Genomic DNA, 23,056 nt, shown 5'->3' on the forward strand with positions numbered 1-23,056 from the left:
GGCTGGAGTTGGGCCTTGGCTGCGCCCCCATTTGCTGCTCCCCCTTTGTTGCCCCCCCGCCCTTACATCAGTGCCTGCAGATCCCTTTCACATGGAAAGTATAAACACCTACGAATCGATTCAAATCGTCTTTTTTTATTTTTTTTTTAAATTTAAATACAAATACAGCATATAAAATTACACGACAGGAAAAAACACCACGTGTTGAAATTATTTACATACATTACACCGAGATGACAAAACCATCCTTGGGAGCCAGATGGTGCCGGCACATGGTCGGGGCACACCGATGAGCCTGGCACACAGCTGGGAACCAGGCTCGGCCACCCAGCGCTAGCCTCTCCCACTCGCTGTCCATCACAGGAAGCAGACGTATGCAAGACTTTCTCAAGTCACACTAAAGAATCAGACCGTTATTTCTGGACTGTAAACTAGCTTAAACTGAAAAATATTTTACTTAATTAAGGATCCTGGATGTTGTCGTTCAAGAAACAGCAAATCTGGGCTGCCAAGCTTAGCAATCCAAGTGTGTTGAAGTACAACATTCAATTCTGGCACAACAGCCAAACAAGCTTCTTTCTCTGTTGCAGACGCATGTGCTGCCTCACATAAGAGCTTGTGTAAGCTTCAGGAACATTGCACCATAAACGCCCTTCTGCAATGCCCCAAAACATCCGTCAAGGCTAACTGCTACAGTTGTAAATGAAGGAACAACCAACTGCACGCAGTAAGCACAAAGGATTCTTCAGCCTTCTTGGTCACTGAGCTGTGTGGAACTGCTTTGGTACAGCTGAAATCTGTCATCCCTTTCACTACAGGAAATGTAGCTTCTGGCACTGTCGTCTCCAACATTAATTTCTGTTTAAGCTTATCCTGACGACAACTTAAGATACCTTTTCCACTTTATTCCTTTGAGACCAGTTTCAAACTTCCACTGAAGGCTGTCTGATCTTTAAAGTTATTGGTCTCATGAGTTCACATTTTGACCAATGGTTTGAAAAGGGAAAAAAAAAGAAGTTAAATCTTTTTCACTCTGCAAGGTCGTGGGACAGTCATTTATTTGAATTTTAGTAAAGCTCTCCAATCTCAATTTTTTCTTAATTTGTTGAGCAAACGACAAAATAATGGTTAAGTTCTTACTTCACAGTGTCAAGAAACCTTTTATGGGTGCATTGCTGTATCACAGAATTGCACAGTGTGCAACCAAGCAAGCCTGAAAGATCACGCTTACTTTCACTGGAAATGATTTACCTGCCACAACAGCCTCAAAAGTTTTCACTGGAAGCAAAACAAGTCTCCTTGAAGTATTCTTTTCTTTTAAGAAGGTTCAGACATAACCGAATCCAGTGAAAGAAAAATTTCTCGTGCTCCAGCTCCTCAATCCACTTTGGCAGCTCTATCCAAATTTAGACACCATAGGCCATGGGACTAGCTACAGTATAATCTCATTTGCGTTCTTCCTAAACTCCACTTACGCTCATGTTAATTATTTCAATGATAGTGCTCTCAACACACTGGCATAACTGAACATCAGGGTCCATACTTGCAAAATCCCTTGAACAACTTTTGTAAGGTGAATCTTTACAAAGTCCTGACACCTCATTTGGTTTCTCTTTTAGTTGCTGGAGACCTAAAAAAAAAAAACACCATAAATGAATAAATGAATACAGCTGTTATATTACACCCCTAGCATAAACGTATGCTATGAAATTGTCAATTTAAACCCAATACATGAAACAGTGATGGTTGATGGTATTTCTACAGATACTACAACAACTTGTCTTTTCCATTTATCTGTATCTGCCTCCTTGTTTCTTTTTGTATTCCCTCTTAATCTCTTAAACACAAATATCATAGCATAGATAGCATCAGAGAACACTGAATCACATGAGTAAAACATTTGTGTTAGACAGAAAGACAGAATTACTTGATAAAAATCAACCAATAGATTTAAACAGTTGTACAAGACTCAGCTCATTTGACTGTGCATTTCCAATGGCTTCCAGCCCCTTCAGCTTCTAACTTCTCCAACACAATAAATCCACTGAACCCTATCCCTTCTCTATTTACAAAATAACAGTAGTACATTTCATATTGCATTTACTATGCTGAAACATTTGAAACATTAACATTATTTTCTCCCTAGGACCATGACGTTACCTTTGAAATACAAGCTGCTTTACTTACGTGTAATAATTGGGTCAAAGTCTCTCGTCTGCGTAGCAACATCAGAGGCACAAACTTGCCCAATCTGTATCAGCAGAGACATAATATCCTCATACAAAGGAGGGAAGGCTTGACAGAATGACACCAAACAAGGCAGGGTTGGCATAAAAAAGGTATAGCGCTTTGACTGGGTTAGAACTATAAAGGAAAAGGAAATGGTTAAGTAAAAAAGCAACTATTATCAAAATCCAGTCAAGAATTGTTACTTTTACAATCGTAATTAACACAGTGGCATTGTGGCAAAATTTTATTCAACCCAGACAAATCTAACTTACTAAACAATGCATTTAGGAGTTGCTGGAATGCTTACCTGTGAGTAGGGTTCCCATCACATTGATAGCTAAACGAGCCACACTGAGAGATTTAGGCAGTGCATATTGGATGCACAAATATGAAAGTAACTGGATAGCAAATATCTGTTAAGTAGGTGAGAGGCAAAAGAAAAAAAAGCAAGAAGTTATAAATTGTTTTGTAGTTTCAATCCGAAGCTCTTCATGTAATTTAGGAGTTAGTAAATATTCCCCACCTTATAGTAAGAAAATAAAAGCAAGAGAAATCTTAAAAATAGTTACTGTGAAATTTTTATGCTGCCGTATAAAAAACTAAAAAAATCAGATGTTTAACATTAAACAAGTATCTGTTAGCCTTTCAGAATCTCCATCACAGACACAATTTGTTCCAACATTAACAATGAGCAACAAAACATCACAATTTACAATGTAATCTTTGTAAAAACTGTTAAGTGTCCAATGTGTTCTAGCTTTAACTTTACTTGAGTGCCTCCTCACAAACAGCAACTTAGTATTTCAAGAGGATTACTTAAGAGCAACTAGGAAGTTGGTTTGATTTTTAGCCCCAAAAATTCCAGTTACCTAGGGCTAACCAAATATGTAATCTTCCCTTGTCACAGCATACCAAATCAGTGTCTATAAATTGTTCTAGAAAGTAATCAAACAATTATTTGACATTATTTTTAACAATCATCATGAGAAGGCTTCAAAAATATAGGTGAATATTTAAAAAAAAAAAAAATCCTGACTCCCTCTTTGCTAAGCTTGCTTCGAGAAGCAGTAGTAATAATCTCTGGAAGAAAGTCCTGGTAGTCAAAATTTTCACAAGAATAAAATTTTGATCTTTAGGCTGCTTCTTCTGTTTTGCAGAGTATCTTTACCAAAAAAGGTTTTCAAAATCTAAACCTTTATGCAAGTTCCTCTAGCTATAAAGTATCAGATAAAAGCTAAGAAGGTAAAACTTCTGCCAACTGATACATAGGCAACATATACAAAAAAGTTGTTATTGAAAGTGCTTTTACGTTCTTGAAAGTAATATTGAAATTCAGGAGCATCTCCTAAACAAGTGTACACAGACATGTCAGCAGAATCGTCACAATCCCAGATTTGGTGGCAGGGCTTTTAATCTAAGGTGAAAGTGCTACCGATACTGCCTTAATATACTGGGCAGGTTAGAACGAGACTTATTGTTAAATGATCCTTTTATTTTCTCCCCCTAACCAATACTGCATCGGTGTTAACTACTTACGGTGACTCCCAAACGAGATGACTGCACAGTACCTGTTTTTCAAGTTCAGGCTGGGCAATGAGCTCAGGTATGAAATCCAGACAGATGTGCATTGATGGAATCCCCGCCACTGTCAGTGCCAGAAGTTCGCATGGATAACCCTGTGGGATTAAGGAAAGAAAACAGATATGCCCAAGGTGTTTAAAAAACTCTGCTTCAATTAAAGTTTTAAATTAGATCTGCATTAATGCTTTTTTTTCAAAACAAATATAACTCGCTTTTGTTCAGAAAGACAAGCAACAGGCCTGTACCCCCAAGGCAACATGAAGTAGGCTGGGTGACACACCCAGGGCCTGAATCAGTTCTTTATCCACAGGACTCAACCTTTTATTTGCATATAAATTCCCTCTCTGCTCCCCAAACTAAACCAAGCTGCATTGACTCTTTTCTTTTGTGTCCTTGCCCTGCGTTCCAAACACCACTGTAGGCCCCAACTTGCTTATTTCACAACTGCACTATTACAACTTTTCCAGTCACTTAATCAGTTCCAGGTCAAGGCAAATTAACTGCTTTTAGAGAGACTACCATCTGGCAATGAGCGATTTAACACATACCAAAAAACATATTTATATAAAAAATTTGCTAAGCCTCCCCCCCCCTTCTTTTTTGTGAAGGCCTACAGCTGCTGTGGCAGGGGCATCCTTTCTCCTTCCACTCTAAAGAGATAAAGTGTACCCTAGCAAAAAGGAAAGATAAGAAGAAATTGATATTTGAGGCCAAATTACAGTTTTGAATAATGGGTATATTAATTCAAGAACATGGCCAGAAAAACATTAAACCACACAAGATGCGGAACAAGTAATTACAAGATGAGTACACCAGTTTTCTTTGGCCTAGAGTGGACAACTACTTCAGTATAAATAATAGCAAAGGCACAAACAATGCATGTGTTTGATGATGAAGAACAGGCATACTTTAGCTGCTCCCCTCTCAGCTACAACACCGAACAAAAGCACTGAAATTTGGTGGAAATGTGGGCACTACAAATTTGGGAAGACGGGAAAAAGAGGAGTGTGATTTTGTAATTTGTGAGGAACACAACAATAGCATCCAGCATTCTTTGACCACTTCACTTGGCTCTCTCCTAACCAGAAGAAACATGAAAGAACTAAAATAATGCAAACCAGACCTGGAAATGAACTAGTTTTACTATGTTGGGGTCGGCTATATACATCTGATGCAGCAGACAGCAGATCAGACACTGGACCTCTCGAAGATTGCAGAGCAAGCTATCTTCTTCTTCCTCTAGTTCTGGATTCTTAGGACCCGAGGTACTTTGAACGCTCTTCAGCAAACTGTATGTATTACTGCCCTGAGTTTTCTCTTCTTCTGTCGGTAAGCAGATCTCTAGAAGAATCTGCACAGCAGCGCTGTCCTGTGAAGAAAATAAGCAACAGAGCGCACATAAAAAAAGAAATAAGAAACGAAATACAAAGTAATGACAATTTAAGAAACTAAAGGCTGCCAAATGGCTAGAATTACTGGATATAGAATGTTTTTCTGTAAGGAAAAAATAAAACCACAACTCAGTTCAAGAACCATAAACCCTAGAGAACATTAACAAATTAACTGAACAAAAGCTTAAATCCACCAGATTATCATAATCACAGATGAGAACAATCTTTTCAAGGGAATCACGTATTGTTTCAAAATATATCTTCAACGGTCCCCTAAAGCATCCAGATCAGAGAAAAAACGCTCACGGCCATGCAATTCACAGAATTTGGAAGGGACTACACTACCCATTTAAGTATAAAACCTCCATTAACTCAAAAATCATCTTCTAAGAGGGACTCTAGATGTGCCATTCTTCCAGACAACAGTAAGAAGAGAATGTCTGTGAAACAGGATTACTCAGGAATTCCTGAGAAAATATTCAACAATTTGAATGCAGAAAAAAAAAAAGAGATGACCTTTTTATTTATTTTCCATTTCTGTGTTTTGTGATTGTCTTTCCTCATGTCATTTAATATCCATCCCTCCCCCTTACCTGAGCAGCAAGCAATGCATTTTTTAATTCTTCCCTTGTAACTTCTGGGGCTTCTGGACCCATTGCATTATTTTGGGACGGCCTAATGTCCTGTTCTGCTGTTTCTTTTAGGTGAGAATTGAGGTAAGCTTTTGAAGCAAGAAGATATCCATTCAACATGTGCAAAGTTATATCCATCAGAGGAGGGCTCCTAATATAGGAACACATACAATAAAGCCATTTCAGTAAACAGAATAATAGACAGTAAGAGTAAAAACAAACTAAGAACTCCACAAAGATTCACTTGGTTGTACTCTGGTCCATACTAAAGCTGCTTTCTCCAACACAGCAAAATACTAAAGGTCACAAGTCTTTCTGCTGTCCTGCCACTCAGTCCTTCTTCTCTCATGCACGCGTATGCATGCACACACTGTACACAAACAAGGAGCTACTTCAGAGAATAACTGCTGACAAACACAGGAAACTAGAAAAATTTCTGCTCTATGTGAATTTAAACCAAAATAATGATCTGAATGATGGAGAAAAAGTAAGGCAGAGAAGCTCTAAACAACTGCTTCCACAACACTAACATGATAGCTTTCAAACCACATTCTATTATAAATCTCTCTGACAGTTTTAGAAGCTTAGGATTTTCAATTTGTAACCAGGGCTGAATGGACATACATTTAAATATTTCTCCTACGGGTTGGCATTAAAGATGTCATCAACAGAAACTTGAAGTCTAGCAGAGTTGTAGCAAGCCTAATGAAAATTGGATTAACAGCTCAATTGCTAAAAGGCAAAGGGGCAGATGCATACCAACAAGAACATGAAGAACAAATCGAGATGATACTAGCCATTTATTATGAACAGAAGGGTACTAAAAAAAAAAAAAGCAAAAAGGGAAAAAATAAACCACAACTGACAGAAGATGTGAAAAAGAATACAAAAAGGAAAAAAGCTAGAGGCTGAAGTACTTTTACAAGCTGGTCTGCTGCTATCAGTTATGATCATTTCTACTACTAAAATTCTCAGCTTGTTCTTCTATATCAAAGTCATTCTGCAGCTTTACACATCCTCCTCTGTCATCACTGACAGCTACAGGAAGTAATTTCTAAGTACTGCTAAAAGACTTAGTTGAAAAATGAAGCAAATCTACCTCTGCGATATACATCCAGCACCCACTGGCAGAAACCATTAGCCAAAAAAGAGAGTATTTACAGGCCCATGAAGGATGTCAAATGACAATTGTGAAGTCGAAGGATGCTACAGTTACAACCACCACCACCACCATGTGGCAGCAGCCATTTTAAGCATGCTGCAGTGTCTAGAACAAATTCACACACACAAATCTAAAATGGATGATCTATGTGCAAATCTCAGAGTTTCCAGAATAGAACTACATGTAAGGCCGTTTTACAAGACGCTCAGCTGGACAATATGACATGCTCAAACAGCGTGCACAGTTCACTCAATCCTCAGACCAACAAGCTTAATACAAGAATATGGTGCAGCAAAAGATGGATCTTAGAAGCTCGTAAGACTAGTTTGAAAATATTTCAAAGTACTGAACATTTTTAGTTTTCTATGAGACATCTTTATGTACAGCACTCACTATGTACCAATGTAAGTACTGCAGGGCATAAAAAGTTAGAAGAGATGCTTACCTATGAACTCTCTGATCACATCTTAGTACAATCAAAGGATCAATCATCAGATCATTCTGAGTGTACTTCTGCTGTCGGACTATTTTTACTGAAGGCTGCAGAGCATTAACGGTCATAACCCACAACCTAAGATGAGATTATTTTAAAGGTATTTTTAATAGTCCATAAGAAAAAAAAAAGGATTTGTTTGTTGCTGTTTGCAACAGCAAACTAAATAGTATTTTGAGCCTACCTTCTCGGCATCACAGTGTTAAGAACCATCCAAAGTTTATTGACGGTCTGAAGAATCCTCCGAGGGACTCCAGCATTCAGCAAGCAATTCATATTTGATGTCAATACTTCTGCATATGGGATCAATTCACCAGCTGAGAGAAGTGTTAAGTGTTCTAAAATCTGCATCAGCTGGGTATGATTTCCAGGCAGCATGGAAAATGCTATAAAACAAAGACAATGGTAAAACTGGACTTCTGACGTTTTTGCTGACTTCTTGACCTGAGGACTCACAAGTTAACGAGCTTGCAGCAGAATATTTTGTTTGATCATACCGCGTTTGCGTGAAGAAATTAAATGACTATGCACTTCCAAACCCACTACATTCCTTCCACCAGTTTGGAAAGCGAATTGCTTTCTTCAAACAAAGCTTTTACCTTCCTGGAGCTGTTTAGGAGAATGATTCTTCGCAATGTTTGTAAGAAGCATCCTCCTCAGTAAGGCATCAGTGCCTGTGATCTGTTCCTCACAGATCCAGTCTTCCACGATGCAGAGGTGAGGGTAGTTAGTTGCAAGAAGGCGTAACAGTGCAGAATGCAAGCCTTTAAGGGCATTAAGAAAGTATACACTTTAGATTTAAACAGCTACATTAGTCACCTGAACACATCTGTGGCTACCATTTCAACAACAGATCTTAACTGAATCACTGCCAAAATGTTCAGTGAGCTTGCACATTTAGAGTCTGAAATTCTACCTCCAACAGAAAGGAAAAGTTCAATCTTGGGAAGGTGGGAGGACAATACAGTAGCTTTTAAACTTAGCCTGAAACAATTATAAATTCTCAGGTAATTCCCATGCTAACTACTCCAGGTAGGTGAGGACTACTCTAGAAAGAACTACCCTCCTCAAACTTTCACTGTTACTCTTTACATTTATCTGTAATTTCACTAGTTACTATTGACGCAGTTTAAAAGAAACAAAAAGGCAAGCACACTATGAAACAACCAACAGCAGAAGAGCTGGAAACAAGCTTAGCTTTCTTTCTTCATGGAGGTTAGACTTTGATGCACAGATATACCTCCCAGTTCCTGCTGCAGTCCTTGGGCCTGCCGGATGAGGTACTTGATTGGAATCTGATCCATTAACGCTGAAGAGTACGACTTGGGTTTTCTTTGCATGGCAGCTATAAGGGAATGGGAAAAAACCCACACATAACAGTTACAGTGTGAAAAAATATATATTTCCCTGACTAAATCAGTAAGTTAAATGTAAGACATTAGCCCCTATATTATTCAATTAAAATAGAGAAAACCCCTAATAGCACACCTCATTCCTGGTAAAGCATTAAGCTAAGCCCTTTAGGAAACAATTTCTGTGAACATTTCCATTTAAAGATTTCCCTGTCGTTTAGATTTTTCACAACATCTTCACACTATTTTTGATCAAGTCCAACAGATTTTGAGATCATATTCAAATCTGCACTGTTTTTATTCAACATTAAAAAAGCAACCACTAGATATAAGTACTATGTTTTCATTGAAATGAAACTCAGTCAGTAACATACACAATATTCTTTTAAAAGCCCAAATTTTAAGGGTAAAAAGGGATCATTCAGCCTTGCCAACTATAAAATTATAAAATTGCCAGCCTAAAGAGATGTGCTTAGTTTGCTGACACATGAACAAATGAATATCTAAAGTGATTAAGAAGTCTTAGTTATTTGTTGGTAATATTTATCACATGGTCAAAAAAAATTTATTAAAATATAGAAATACATTTATATAAATATAATTTTTTTTTTGGCTAGCTTGGATCTTTTTCAATCTGGAAAATCAATTACTCAATTATGGAGTTTTAGCAGAAAGTTTATCTGTTTAATTTCTGTGGCAGTGCTGCATTTACTACAAGAATCTAAGCTTTTCATACTGTGCTTCAATCTGACAGCAACATAAATTTTGGTCATTGTAAGAATTCCTCTAGTTGCATCAAATTTTTAAATTGCTATTTTTCAGAGATGCATTCACATATACCGAGTGTCTTTGTGTTTGCCAGAAGTGCTTCTTCGTACGACAGGACATAGTAGAGGACAAGCAATTGCGTTGTGATGCTGTAACGCTGAGTAAGACGAGTATTTTCTCCCTGTATAGAAAACCACATAAAAAAGGTCATGTTGTATTTCTGATTCCTGAGAACAAAAATTTGTATTTACCTGCAAATATGAAGAAGGATAAAGCAATAAACCTTGTATAAAAATATCAAGCCATAGGAGGTCCAAGCTGAAAGTTGCAGATTTCTTTTTTCTTTTTTTAAATGAGTTTCAAACATAAAAGGTATTTTTGATGTCTTGGAATTCCCAGGATTCCAGCACAAGTTAATGTTTACTACTCATTCAACATGCATTCAAGCTACCCACACTTCCATCAAAAAGAAGATGTTTCTTCCAAAAACAGCTAGAGTGCTTCAATTACATAGTATTTTTGATCTAAGAAGGCCAAATCAGTACAAAAATTATACATATCCAAGATAAACAACTCCTCTTTCCAATTCATTTTCCTGTTAGGAAGAACCTGTGATTTTTAAGAAGTGTTCTAATTTGCATTTTTAATAGTGTGAGTTGATTACTTCCCAAAGAAAAGGGTAAAAGGGGGACAAATATCAATTCTCCGAGAAATCTAGGTAGCACTAACAAGACTCACTTATAAACACATGACCATCAATGTAGGGCAACAAGTATATAAGGACTAAAGACAAAAAATTAGACAACTTACAGAATCTGAAACAAGCATGTCTACAATATACTGAACCACGCGTACCTTGACATGAAACTACATGAAAGAAACAAACAAATCATTTACCCCAGTGAGTCCCTGGAAAACATTCAGTATCTCCTGTTCCGTGACAGGCTGATTTGTGGCTTCTGGGTTGGATTTTGATGCAGGAGTAAGAATAGAGTTAATGTAGACATCAATAAGAGGAAGCAGCTGAGGATGGAGTGGAGTGGTGGTTTCACAGAGCTGCCGATAGATCCAGTCCTAGAAAAAAAACACGCCACTATGTTTAGTTTCAAAGCTGACAGGTAATTCTTTTGTTTGCAAGTACCTTCCGTTTTAACTAGTTACAAACAAATGTATTTGAATGAGGTTTTGACTTTGGAAAGTATAATACCTGTTCTGAGTTGAATGGAGTCACAAACTGCATATCCCGAAAGAGCTTTCTCTGCTCTACGAAGATCTACCAATAAAGCTTGTGTCCTGGCTGAAAACATCACTCAGACCATGATTTTACTAAGCACAGAAAATTGACAGGGATAACCTTCTAATTATATGTAACGTAACTAACTTCAGACTCCTGGATTACAGAGCTATAACTATCCTAACTTAATATGTTGTCCCGTCTTAAATCACATGGTAATAGGCTGTAAGATTCATGAATAATTCTGTTCATGTTGTAACTTCTCAGGCAATTCTACCAAAAAATGAAGCCTGCAAAGCCTAGTCAACATCCAAAACAGAGAACAGAAATAAAATGAATATCATACCTTAATGGATACTTTGTGCTTGGTGAATGACCGGCTTCTTAAAAGCTGGTAAATGCAGTGAATAGGTAAAAAACCAATAATGTTGGCACTGAGATTGCCTGTAACCGGCACACGAACTGCATGGGCTGTGACAACCTAAAAGAAAGTTATAATTACCAAGAAAAATACCACAAAAAACTATATATCACTATATCACAATGCATAAGCACAACGTGACAAAGCTGCACAGCTGCATCCTTTCAGGCATTTATTTATTTTTGGTTGTTTGGTAGCTGAAGAACACTTCTATGTAGTTTAATACAGTATATGCAAAACTGTAACAGGCATACTACATTTATAAACAATTCTGGACTATTTTTCTCTTTTGCTTTCCCATTATTTAAAAACAGCCTAATGTTCAAAACGCATAATTAGATCACTGTACAAAATGAAAAGGCCAAAGTTCTTCGTTATAAGGAGGGTGCAACTTCTTGCAGGTCAAACCAAAGTGATTAAAGAAGAAAAAAAAAAGAAAGAAAAAAATGACAAAGCAAAGGAAAAAAAATAAAGGCTTAGACTTCAAATACCTGTTCGGTGAAAATCTCCTGCGTGAAGATTGTCTTCATTCTGCTCAGAGAGCTGGGCTTTATAACAATCTGAAACAAACAAACAAACAAAACTACTTCCAATTTTAAGTTCTAACTTTCTTTTAAGTTCTGTAAATTTATTTTATTAACTGTTAACTTTTTAAAATTTGTCTTCATTGTGATACGAGGAAAAGATTCACATATCTAAACTGAGTAATGAAATTAACTAATTTAAGTTAGTTACTCATTTCTTGTGTATACGTTTACTCAGGTACGTTAGCAAAACCAAAGTTTTTTATTAAAATTAAAGTAAATACAAGAGTATAAATCCACAGTAAGAAAGTGAATTTTAACAGAGAAATGTGTGTTTTAGAAACAGCTTAGGACTTACTTTCATTCCCAAAGTGGAGCAGACCAAATCAATGATAGCACTGAGCTGATTACTGTGGAAATACATGGCTACCAAGAGAAGCATCTCTCCAAAGGAAGCAGACACACCAGAAATGCTACGATAACAAAGAGGAAGAGTTAATTCCCAACAAGACATAAGTAAATGTGAGAATACTGGAATCACTAAAAACAAACGAAGCCTGCTCTCACCTTTCAAAGTAAGCTTCTTCCTTTATCATCCAACTAAGCCACATTACCATGAGTTGCTCCTGTTCTGGTGTACTGCACAAAGAAATTACATAAAAGATCCATTTCCCAGGAATTACAGTTAGTTTAACTAACAATTACTAACAGGAAAAAAAAAACAACACAGTATTTGAGGAATCTTATACCAGGATACTTTCTGTCACTGTCTACTTCGCATCAACAGCTGATAAGCACTGATATTTAGCATGAACTTCGAAGTCTGGGCAAGAGTCCAGCTGTCACGCAATTTCCTGTCTCGAAAGCACACAGCAAAAAGCTACATCCATTAAATAACTACGTTGCTACTTTTTTGAATAAGGTCCCTAAAGAATTTAGCTATAAACATGTTCAATGGAAAAGTAACTGGTGAGGCCTACTTTAGCCTTCAAAAACCACTCCAAACTAAGCTACTGCCAATACTCCCCTCAAAAGACTGGCTACCAGCAAGTGGGTGAGCAGAGCAGTTTCAGACACTTATAGCAGTGTGAGATAAATCCCTTCTTAGTATAAAGAATTAGGAGAGGAAAAACTGTGCATCTCTGAAGGTCATTGCCTTAATTGTGTTAAAACAGTAATATCTTTACCAAACTCCTCCTTTATTGAGGTACCTGACAAGAGTGGAGAAGGCCAGAAGCATACAAAAGGAAAGAGAAACAAAGCGAACACCAGCTGGAGTTGCAGGAGGCCGGCTGGTCATCAGCTGCAGGAGCTGCTCAGCTTCTTCATCAGTTGGTCTGAAGGAGGGGAGAGAACACTGATCATTTAACAGCCATTTCCAACCTCATCACAATGGTTAAAGATTAAGTTTTCTCTGTTATTTAATCTGTTTATCAAGTTACTATCAATATATGAATATCAAGATTAACTGGCACTTCTCTTTGAACTTGAGAATCCCAATAAAAATCTCTGCTAAGAGATAACAACAGTGAGAAAACTTCCCCAGGACATTAGCATGCCTATTGGTACAACACACTTTGAACCAAAACTAATGTTGTATGAAGATGCTACATTAGCGCTCTCTAAAACGTAAAACTAGAGAAAAAGAAATTCAAAGTTCATATAAAGTACGTTGCTAGACTATTCAGCTGTTCTACACCCTTAGGCCTAGACTTATTTTAATGAAATCTGTAACGCTGATTTTGCAGCATTAAACAGAGGAACTCATTTCATGCATTAATATTATTTTAGGTTAAAAAAAAGTTGATAGTGAGTAAAAACACAGAGCATTAAAACATTCATTACTTCAGCCCAGCTATTCCCATCAAAGCGCAATAGAGACGTAACAACGCGCTGGCTTTCACGACATGTTCTTCCTTCAGTCCCGAATACACAGACACATTTGGCTCCATATCAACATCTGCTTCTTCAACAATGTGTGTGCTGCGAACCGTGGGAAGGATTCCCATGAGCTCCAGGAGCAGCTGCCTCCTCATTTGCCAAAGCACAGAACTGATATTATCTCTTTTTCTCTGTGTGAGAGGTTAAAAGAAGAGAACAACAATATAAAATTCATCTTATCAGACACTACATTATAGAAGAGCCTCCATAATGATGAATTCAAGAAAAAAAGAAGAGACTGGGAAGGAGTGTTTTGTGGTTTTTTTTTTAAATAAAATTTTCACCAGGGGAACATGCAAGACATGATTGTCTTACCTGTTGGCCATTTCGGATAAATGTTCCAAACCAAGTTCGAACCTTTGCGTTTGTTCCAAGTAGCAAACCACTCACAAAACACACCAGGTCACTCACTCCATCGTCTGAAGATTCATTTTTGGTGTGATCCAGGGTCAAAGCTACACCAAGACCTGGTAGATGGCACTCTTCTACCTAGATAAAATGTCCAGGCTCAATTATCTTTTTACCATTCCAATAAGGATGACACATATGAATCATGTCTCATGACAGGTGAGTTACAGGCTTACCACCATGCCTCGGACCCTCAGAGCTTGGGAAGGGTTCATTTTACACAGGTGACGGAGCGCTTCTGTTCTACGACGGCCTCCAACACTTTCCTCATCCTGCCGTTCACCATTCTTAATCAAGCCTCTACAGACTAAATATCCAACGGGAGGTGTTAGTAAATCTGACCCTTCCAACAGAAAGTCACATATCCATAAACGCAAAGCCAAACCATTTTGTTCGTCTCACTATGATTTATTAGCAGGGCTACTCCAAGAACTGGTGATTAACACTGAGTAGGACAAACAAGTAAATAGTCTTTCTCCTCTGAGAAATTACAGGATCTTTACAGATTTACACGTTATCCAATTATTACTTATACTCTATCTAACATAACCTGTGCATCTGGCAGCCTTAGAGACTGAAATCTTACTGCAGGGTACAGGATATGAAAAGGGCAATGTCAATACAAATTTTTCACATCATAATACAGCTCAATCTGACGGACAGGTACTATTAGCAAAGATAGACCAGGTTCATCATCCCAGTCATTCACTGCCTGAGTCAGCCTTTAGAAAGGTGACCTACAGAGGAGAAGCTGCAACATGCACACAGTGAGTCTACAGTTAGGCTGCAAAAAGGGGAGTGAATGTGATGAGAAGGGGAGGCCTATCAGCATCTGTAAGTTTAAATGCATTCAATTACATTTCATAAGCTAAGCACTCATCAGTTCAAATATTCACAATATATGGTTTAGCCTAGAATGAACTTTATTGCTAGAAACTATTTCAAATCTTTATTTGTAAGCTGGACGAGAAGAAACTAACTCACCCTCGTTAAAGCTATCAGGAACATTGGCCACCAGGAGGCAGAGGAACCAGGCTCCATTTTTAACATGCAACAAAGCTTCAGCTACATCAACTATGGGCAACAGTGATGGCAGCTCTGGATAAAAAGTTTTAAAAGTTACAGTTTCACTATGAAACAAATAAAAACTTGCATTTAATATGCATTTAAGTAACATCTCAAATCAATGAATGAAAAAAACTACCTGTGGTTTATTTCTCTTTCAAAAAGCTATACAGCAGAGATTAACCTTAAATCTGTCACAACAGCTCAAAAAGTTTTATATTTTTTTAAGTTTATAAGAAATTATGACGGTTATGAAGTCAAAAGTAATACAACAGTAAAGCAACTAACTATATTTGTAGTTTTTATGTATACATATACCTGCTTGCAAAATACAGAGAACATCTGCTGCCTCTTCCAGATAGACAGGACTCTCAAAGAGCTCTGAAGATTTGAGAAAAAATTCTCCATTTGATTCTGACACCTACAAGACATTATTCATCATCACTGAAAAAGTTTTATGAAACAATTTGTCTGATCAGACTTTCCTTGTTTCAAATTCAACAGATTTAATGTATTAAGATTGCTAAAAACGTGTAACTAGAAACACAGAATAGTCAAGAATACATTTAGAATAATAAATATTTACTAGCAGAAGTACTTCAATACAAGTACTATTATTGTTTCTTTCTAGAAGAAAAACACCTGAGAATTCTAAAAACATGTTAAGTTCACACATGGAAAATAAAATATAGAAGAAAATAAAATATAGAAGAAAAAAATAAGAGAAATGTGGTAGCTAACGTTATATTGCAATAAGAGTAAGAACACAATTTCATTTTCAAATGTAGTTTCTGCACTGATGCATCACAAAATCACGTTATATTTGAGTAAAGCATGTTATAAGATACACCGAGCAAATATTACATTAGAAAAGATTACCCTTATTTGTTCTGAGGAAGAAAGACTTCCTCTAGGACATTGGGTTCACAAGGAGTTTAATCACAAGCCACTGTTTGATAAAATGGAAACTGTAAGCCTTGGTGCAGCAGGTAAGATCTGGAGAAGAGTACTCACAACAGCAGTGGCAGTGGTAATGTAACGGGGCAGTACGTTAACTTATTGAGAGCACAGCCTTCTGGTTCTTCGTCTTGCTAATATAAAATTCACAACTATCCAGAAATGAAGAAATATACCTTATTCATAATTGCCAGTAATTCGCTAAGTACGAGCCGGAGCCGGCGAGGCGAATCGCTGTGCTCAAACTCCAGCGTCAGGCCATGCTGCAGCTGCGACACCAAGATGCTTTCTCCACTGCCTCCTCCTAGCTTGTGCCTACCAGACGATTAAAACACAACAGTTACCACGTTTTTTGTACACGCTGACAGCTTTTCAGGTCAAAGACGACAGTAATTCCACAGGAATTTCTTCTATCACGCTAAAGGTTGGGCTGTGGTACCTGTAGAGCGTTAGCCAACCTATTTAGGTGGATTAACGTAGTGTATTCAGAAAATACCAGCAGAATGCCAAGGGTCTGTGCCCCCCACAGCCCAGCAAAGGGCCGAGGCAGCTCCTCGGCCCCTCAGCACGTACCGGCTGCCTCCCACCCCCAGCAGCACCGAATAAACCGAATAAAGCCGCTGGAGAAACCGCAGGGAGGCCTCCGGCAGCCGCCCGGGGAGTTACCGGAGCTGCTGCTCTTTGCTGGCGTCCTGCTCCAAGGCGTGAAAGTCGACGGAGAGCAGGGCCACGATGGAGTTGACCGCCTCGACGCCCGAGAGGAGCCGCAGGATGAGCTTTTTGTCCTGCGCCCAGCTCTGGCTCTGGTCCGCGGGGGCGCAGAGGGCCATGCGCACCAGGCAGGGCAGCAGCAGCCGCAGCTCGGGGTCGCTCAGGGCGGCCAAGCGCACCACGTCCACCTTCTGCATGGCCTCGAAGGCGTAGGGGCTGACGAACTGCAGCCCCGAGCACTCGGCCATGGCGGCGGCCAGCCCCGGGTCCCCTCAGCCGGGCGCTGCCAGCGGCGCGAAGCAATCGCGTCACAGCCCTGAGGGGAGCGGCGGCGGCGGCGGGCGGGCGGCCCCAGCCCGCCCCTTCCTCTCCCTCCCTTCTCCCCGAGAGGAAATAAGGAGACACCGCAATGAAGGCTTCATGAATAATTTATTCCATTGGATTTTTTTTTTTGACTTTTTTTTTAAAAAGTATAAACCTTTTTTTTTTTCTTCTCATTTCCTCAATCACAATTTGTACAACTCAGTGTTTATGGCATTCGGCAGCAATAGTGTTTGTTCCTTAGTCACTTTTATTTTGTCATGATAAATACGACGGCTTGGACCATTAAATGTCACGGCTGTGAGAGAACGTAAATTAAAAAAAAAAATAAAAAAAATAAAAATAGAAGACAACCCTCCCCTTGGCGCGCCCCGGGTGTTGTGAGGGGGGCGGTGAAGGTGACATGGCTCCCAGGTTGGCGCCCGGCCCTCACGTCCAGTTCGCTCCGAAAAACCTCAACGCTGGAGCACAACGGCCTGAAACCGTGACCCTGAGGAGTGTGGCAGGTCCCAAATCCAGTTCTACTGTAAATTTAGCTCTACGCCACTGAAAATGGAAAGTACACCCACAAACAATAACGACAACGATAACAGTAATTAAAAAAAGTATGAAGCATAGTCCTGGGTCCTTTAATTAGTTAAAAAAAAAAAAACACCTTCCCAGTTGGAGGTTGTTGAGACAGTAATGTCAGACATGTCACCTAATTGAGAAAAACTCTCAAAAGAAACCCAGATCGAAACATTGTTTATGCAGCATTACTATTAAAACAGACTGATATGCTGTGCCATACTGTTGTGCAGCAAATTATATGGTGCAATAGCATTTTAAAAACATTTTACTCTTTCTGAAAGCTTTAAAATAATGCAAGATAATATTTTGATATTACAGTATTAACAAATAGTGCTTGATTAAAGACATCTGCTAGTCTTCATAGACACATGAAGTTAAAATTACCATTGGAGGTAAATATAGAAATACAATAATCTGCGCCATACTGACAGCTAAGTAAGAACATAGCTGAGGATTTAAATATAAATTCATTTTTAATTATTTCAGGAAATGTTAGAAAGATCTAAGTGTTAGAGCTACTTTAAAATGTAAGGGTTGTTTGCAAGTACAAGTGGTGGTCTGCTGCTCTAGCACAGTGCTCTCAGAAATCTAATTCAAGTAATAGCAAGCCAAAGGTGACTAAATGGCTTAAGTACAATATAGCCACATTAAAAAACATATTTTTAATTGGAAAACAACAAAAAAAATAACTTTGTGGACAGACAAAAAGGAGTTAAAGTTCCACAGCTACTTGACAGAGCACTGCCAGGAACAACATTTTCTTGCAAGACCACTTTGAGAAGCCAGAGATGTAGCTTTCAAATCTTTAAGACCGTACTTGCTAAAACACCCAAGTTATTGGCTTGTGGCAATTTTACTTATAAACCAGCAACTAGGTGCACTTAAAACAGTTAAATGAAAGTAACTAACAAAAATGCATACCCAATGTAGTAGTTGGTTCCATGGTGCTGGCAATTTTGATACGCACATTGCCGGCTGTAACTATCACTGCAGAAATGGCCCTCCTAATATTTTTTAGTGGTTGCAATATTTTAATTTACTTATAATTTACTTTAACTGCAGGGGAAGAGATAAGAGGGAAGGGGACGGGGTGACCGCACATGGGAAACTGACAGCTTTCACAGTTGGAGAGTTTCACAGGGAAGGCTGTGGTCCAGATAACAGAATACAGTTATATCAACGTTCAGGCAGCTGATTCACTTACCTTTGTGAACACAAAAAAAAGCCACACCAAAACCCAGCCCTTGGAACTTGGCTAACTGAGCCAGGGTTAAAAATGGCCACTTAAGCAACAGAACTTAAAAAAAAAAAATCTAGGACATATGCTCTGAAAATTCCAGTTTTAGGAGCACTTTTCCACTTCAAAAATCTCAGCCAAATGAGGAAAAAAACACCTTCAGTAAGACAAAAAATGTGCTGCTTAATCTACGGTGCATTATCATTATGAGGCTAAAGTAATGGTCAGACCCAGTTATTAACTCTATTTATCAAAATATGCTCACTGCTGATTGCACTCATGTTATTTTGAAGAAATGACTGAAAACTTTCATCACCAATTGTACAACTTCTTTATACAAAAACAAAAAGGTTGCTAATATCGTATATACAAGATTCAAGGAGACTGTTCATAAGAAAAATTCTCAGGCAGGTATTTTGCATTTACAAAACCATAATTTTCATTAACACAGTACGTTTTGTAAATGCAAGTGATTTCTTCCTTGTAGAGGATTAACAGTGGGTGCATGAATGGATCTTAAAACTTGCTCCTTTAAAAGGCTGAAACCAGCTAGATGGTCAGTGTTAAGACCCAGGACACGGGTTTTTCTAACAGGCTCACACGAGCACTGCAGGAGTTAAGTTTTTAAATCTGGCAGTCAGAAGATGAGGAACCAAGGAAAAGCATATGCAGTTGCTCTTCAGCACCCGTAGGGGCTATTTTAGAGCAGCATCAGACATTTGGCATGTGCTAGGAGAAAGGAAGGAAGCTGCTGAGGAAAAAATGGTGACTAAACAGGAGGAGAGGTTTACCAAAGCCTTGTGATTTGTCAGTCCCTTCCTTAGGGAGGGCTAAGCCTCCTTGGCACATGCCCCAGTCTGAAAAGGGGTTACAGGGAAGGCCATATACACTGATACCTGGTACCTTCACCACAGTGCCAAAGATACATGAACGTGTTCAGGGTTTTGTGTTTGGTTGTTTTTTTTTTTTTCCTTTTATCTTTGTTTAGTTTTTTTGTGTGATTTTTTATTTATTTTTTTACTAGTGGAATAAAATCTGAATACCAGAATTCACTGAGAATCTATATACACCACATTTTAGTTAAACACACACCAATCTTAAAGTCAAGATTGACTATTTTTGCATTTGTAAAATGGCTAGAGCTGGGCTAAATTTCAGCCTTACAGAAGACTTTGGGTAAAAAGATTTTTCTGTGTGTTCTGCTTCAAATTTGGTGTTTTATCACAAGTGAAAGAAACTAATGCAGCCACCACAGTGCCAAGAATATCTAGGTAACAACAATGCACAATAGATATTCTTGTAATAATAAAACTTGTACACTGGAAATAGATCTGAGAATCTAGCCACAGCCCTGAACCATAACACAAACTTCAATTGAAGAGTTTATTCATTTTATTCTCACTACAAGTTAAACCACCTACAATATCACTTATATATTGCCATTGTTACTCTGTAAAGGTGTGATATAAAATGCTGTAAGACCCGGTACCTTTTCAATTTATATAAACACAGTGAACTTCATTACTGTACATGTACTCTGCAACTACAGCTTAGCTGTAAATCCCCCACACACAATGGTATGGACATTAACCCCTCTATCCCCATTAAACTGTACATCAAGACAATACAAATTTACTGTCCCCACCCCACCCCCTTACAAAAAAATAATACTCTAAAAGCAACCTACTGCAACTTTTAATTAAGACGATTACATATATTTTAGACCAATTGCTTTAAAGCAAGAAGGCAGTATAAACCTTCTAGGAAAATTTTTATAAAAGAGGTTAAGAAATATAAGACAATTTATACATTTAAAAACTTACAATAAATAAGAGATGCAGGCATTTTTGAATACTAGGTACTATAATCCAATACAAGAACATCTTGATGTTCTGAAGCCATAGGTTGAAACTTATTGTTCCTCGTGTTTCTTCTCATCTCCATGCTTTTAATATTCATTAACCATGACTGGGTACTATGGCTCATTACTCTTCACAAATACTGTGACTGGGGAAAATGGTTAATTCTGCTACTAAAAATGTTATAATACACTTTCTGATCATCATTCTAAAGCGTCCCCCATAGTCAGTGACTCAAAGACAGCAGGGTAAATAGGTACCCCTCTCACAAGTCAAAACAATATTTGCTGGAAGTAACAAGATTCATACCCCACCACAAACAACTTGCACTGAGAAGAATTTTAACTTAGTCCTGCAGTGAAATATCCCTTTTCCTCATTTTTGTCTTGCAAAATTCAGATGAAGATCACAGCATATTCATGATAAAGTTATACAACTGATTCAGCACCACAAAATGAATTGGGAGACATGACCGTCTGTCCTGGGTTGCAGGATCACAGGTTAGCCAGGAGAGTGCATTGTACTGTTCCAGAACAAACCTGAAAAGCAAAACAAGCTTCCATTAAGCCAACAGATTTTTTCCTCCCCAGTATTTTACAGTCCTAATATAATACAGTTTCTTTGGTATTAGGCATGTATGCTTCCCAACATTCTGAAATAACATGCTTTCAGAAATATTACAAGCACATCAAAGCTGAAGTTTATTTCAGTAGAAAACAGTCATTTTAATTGTTGATGCTCATTAATGTTGAGGTTCACGTATTAAAAACACAAAGGAATCTTTTTTCAGTGTCCTATGTTTACATGACTATCTACACTCTTGTACTTCAGCATTTCAGTATTCCCACAACCCATACAAAATTCTGGTTTAAGTATAACCATCTTCCACTCATTTATACACTATCTTCTGGTTTTGATGAATTCACTGTTTTTCAAATATTTTCAGTTGTAATCAACTTCAATTAAAGAAGGGCTTAGTGATCTTTGTATTTAACTGCACTGTGCTGTGGTAAAGCCATCTTTTAATCACTCAAAGCACAGCAGTTTATATTGTGTTTGTGACGTACTGAGGACATCAGCAGCACAAAGAAGCAACAGCAAGAAAAACAAATATGTAGACCTATTGCAGCAATATTAAAGATGAAATGCACGATATTTTTGCAAGTGATCAATCATAAATACCTGAGCACATCAGAAGTTTGATTAGAATCAAGTGGATGGGAGTGTTTACTGTGGAGTAGCTCGTCTGATTGCACTGAAGGCACATGGAGGTGCAAAGAGGCCTAAGAAAGGAAGAAAGATGTTAGCAGTTAGCGTCTGATTAAACTACTTTCTTCCCTTTGTACCACTGACCCACATCTTGCAACCACCTTCCATTCTCTGACACACTAGCTAAAATAAATCTTAGCTTTATGCAGTCAGCAAGTGCAGGACTTCTCTCTCCTAAGTTGTATTACGCTATTAGCATTGTGCTTTTAAGAAGTTGTTTTAAGATGCCTTTGCCTACATTAAGTAATTATTAAAAAGACAACTCAAGCGTCATAAGATTCCTATTAATACACAGCCTTTATAGAATCATAGAATGGTTTGGGTTGGAAGGGACCTTAAAGGTCATCTAATTCCACCTTCCACTAGACCAGGTTGCTCAAAGCCCCATCCAAAATGGCCTTAAACCCTTCCAGGGATGGGGCATCCACAAGTTGTCTGGGCAACCTGTTCCAGTGCCTCAACACCCTCAGAGTAAACTTATTTCAAATATCTAATCTAAATCTACCCTTTTTTAGTTTAAAACCACTACCCCTCATCCTATCACTCCTGACACAGGGTCCCTCCCCAGCTTTCCTGTAGCCCCCTTTAGGTACTGGAAGGCTGCTATAAGGTCTCCCCAGAGCCCTCTCTCCTGCAGGGTGAAGAACCCCAACTCCCTCAGCTTCTCGTCATAGGAGAGGTGCTCCAGCCCTTTGATCATCTTTGTGGCCTTCCTCTGGACTCATTCCAATATGTCCATGTATTTACAAGTCCACTTGCTTTCCGTAAGACCACACCTTATAGCAAAACCACAGCTGTGCTTAGGCCAAGAAGAACTGCTAAGCCAGACCCAAACAAGGCTAAAGATGACATATCAGTATCATTAGATAAATTAGCATCTTTAATACTAGGCTTTGTTAAGACAAAAGTGAATAACATTAATACACAAAGT

General features: G+C 38.3%; 2 protein-coding genes across 4 annotated transcripts in view; both read right to left on the bottom strand.

The window, feature by feature from the left end:
* Positions 1-115: 115 nt before the first annotated feature.
* Positions 116-17,224, bottom strand: INTS2 (integrator complex subunit 2). Its single transcript, XM_083806292.1, has 24 exons — positions 16,825-17,224; positions 16,335-16,473; positions 15,520-15,622; positions 15,121-15,234; positions 14,313-14,443; positions 14,044-14,217; positions 13,633-13,859; positions 12,999-13,124; positions 12,355-12,426; positions 12,146-12,260; positions 11,755-11,823; positions 11,189-11,323; positions 10,506-10,682; positions 9,681-9,789; positions 8,729-8,833; positions 8,088-8,252; positions 7,673-7,874; positions 7,441-7,566; positions 5,795-5,984; positions 4,934-5,179; positions 3,798-3,905; positions 2,537-2,642; positions 2,188-2,364; positions 116-1,630 (listed from the first exon to the last, which is right to left on the bottom strand). The coding sequence occupies exons 1-24, from the start codon at positions 17,115-17,117 to the stop codon at positions 1,461-1,463; spliced, it is 3,579 nt and encodes a 1,192-aa protein (XP_083662418.1). The 5' UTR covers positions 17,118-17,224; the 3' UTR covers positions 116-1,460.
* Positions 17,225-17,281: 57 nt separating this feature from the next.
* Positions 17,282-23,056, bottom strand: part of MED13 (mediator complex subunit 13) — a 59,165-nt gene continuing 53,390 nt past the window's right edge. For all 3 annotated transcript variants that reach the window (XM_083806281.1, XM_083806283.1, XM_083806282.1), the window contains 2 exons: positions 22,039-22,139; positions 17,282-21,395 (listed from right to left, as the gene is read on the bottom strand). In XM_083806281.1, the coding sequence (XP_083662407.1) occupies positions 21,263-21,395; positions 22,039-22,139 (234 nt within the window). In that variant the 3' untranslated portion in view covers positions 17,282-21,262. The remainder of the gene's footprint in view (positions 21,396-22,038; positions 22,140-23,056) is intronic.

Source organism: Anser anser, assembly GCF_964211835.1.
Source record: "Anser anser genome assembly, chromosome: 20".
Classification (NCBI taxonomy): Eukaryota; Metazoa; Chordata; class Aves; order Anseriformes; family Anatidae; genus Anser; species Anser anser.

What these genes read in the sequence shown, in the direction of transcription:
- INTS2 (XM_083806292.1), bottom strand. Translation starts at nt 17,117, where the DNA reads ATGGCCGAGTGCTCGGGGCTGCAGTTCGTCAGCCCCTACGCCTTCGAG. An exon ending in TTTTCCAGGGACTCACTGGG is followed by an intron (nt 9,790 to 10,505) that starts GTAAATGATTTG and finishes TTTTCTATACAG; the next exon opens with GGAGAAAATACTCGTCTTAC. An exon ending in ACTGCAGCAGGAACTGGGAG is followed by an intron (nt 8,253 to 8,728) that starts GTATATCTGTGC and finishes ATGCCCTTAAAG; the next exon opens with GCTTGCATTCTGCACTGTTA.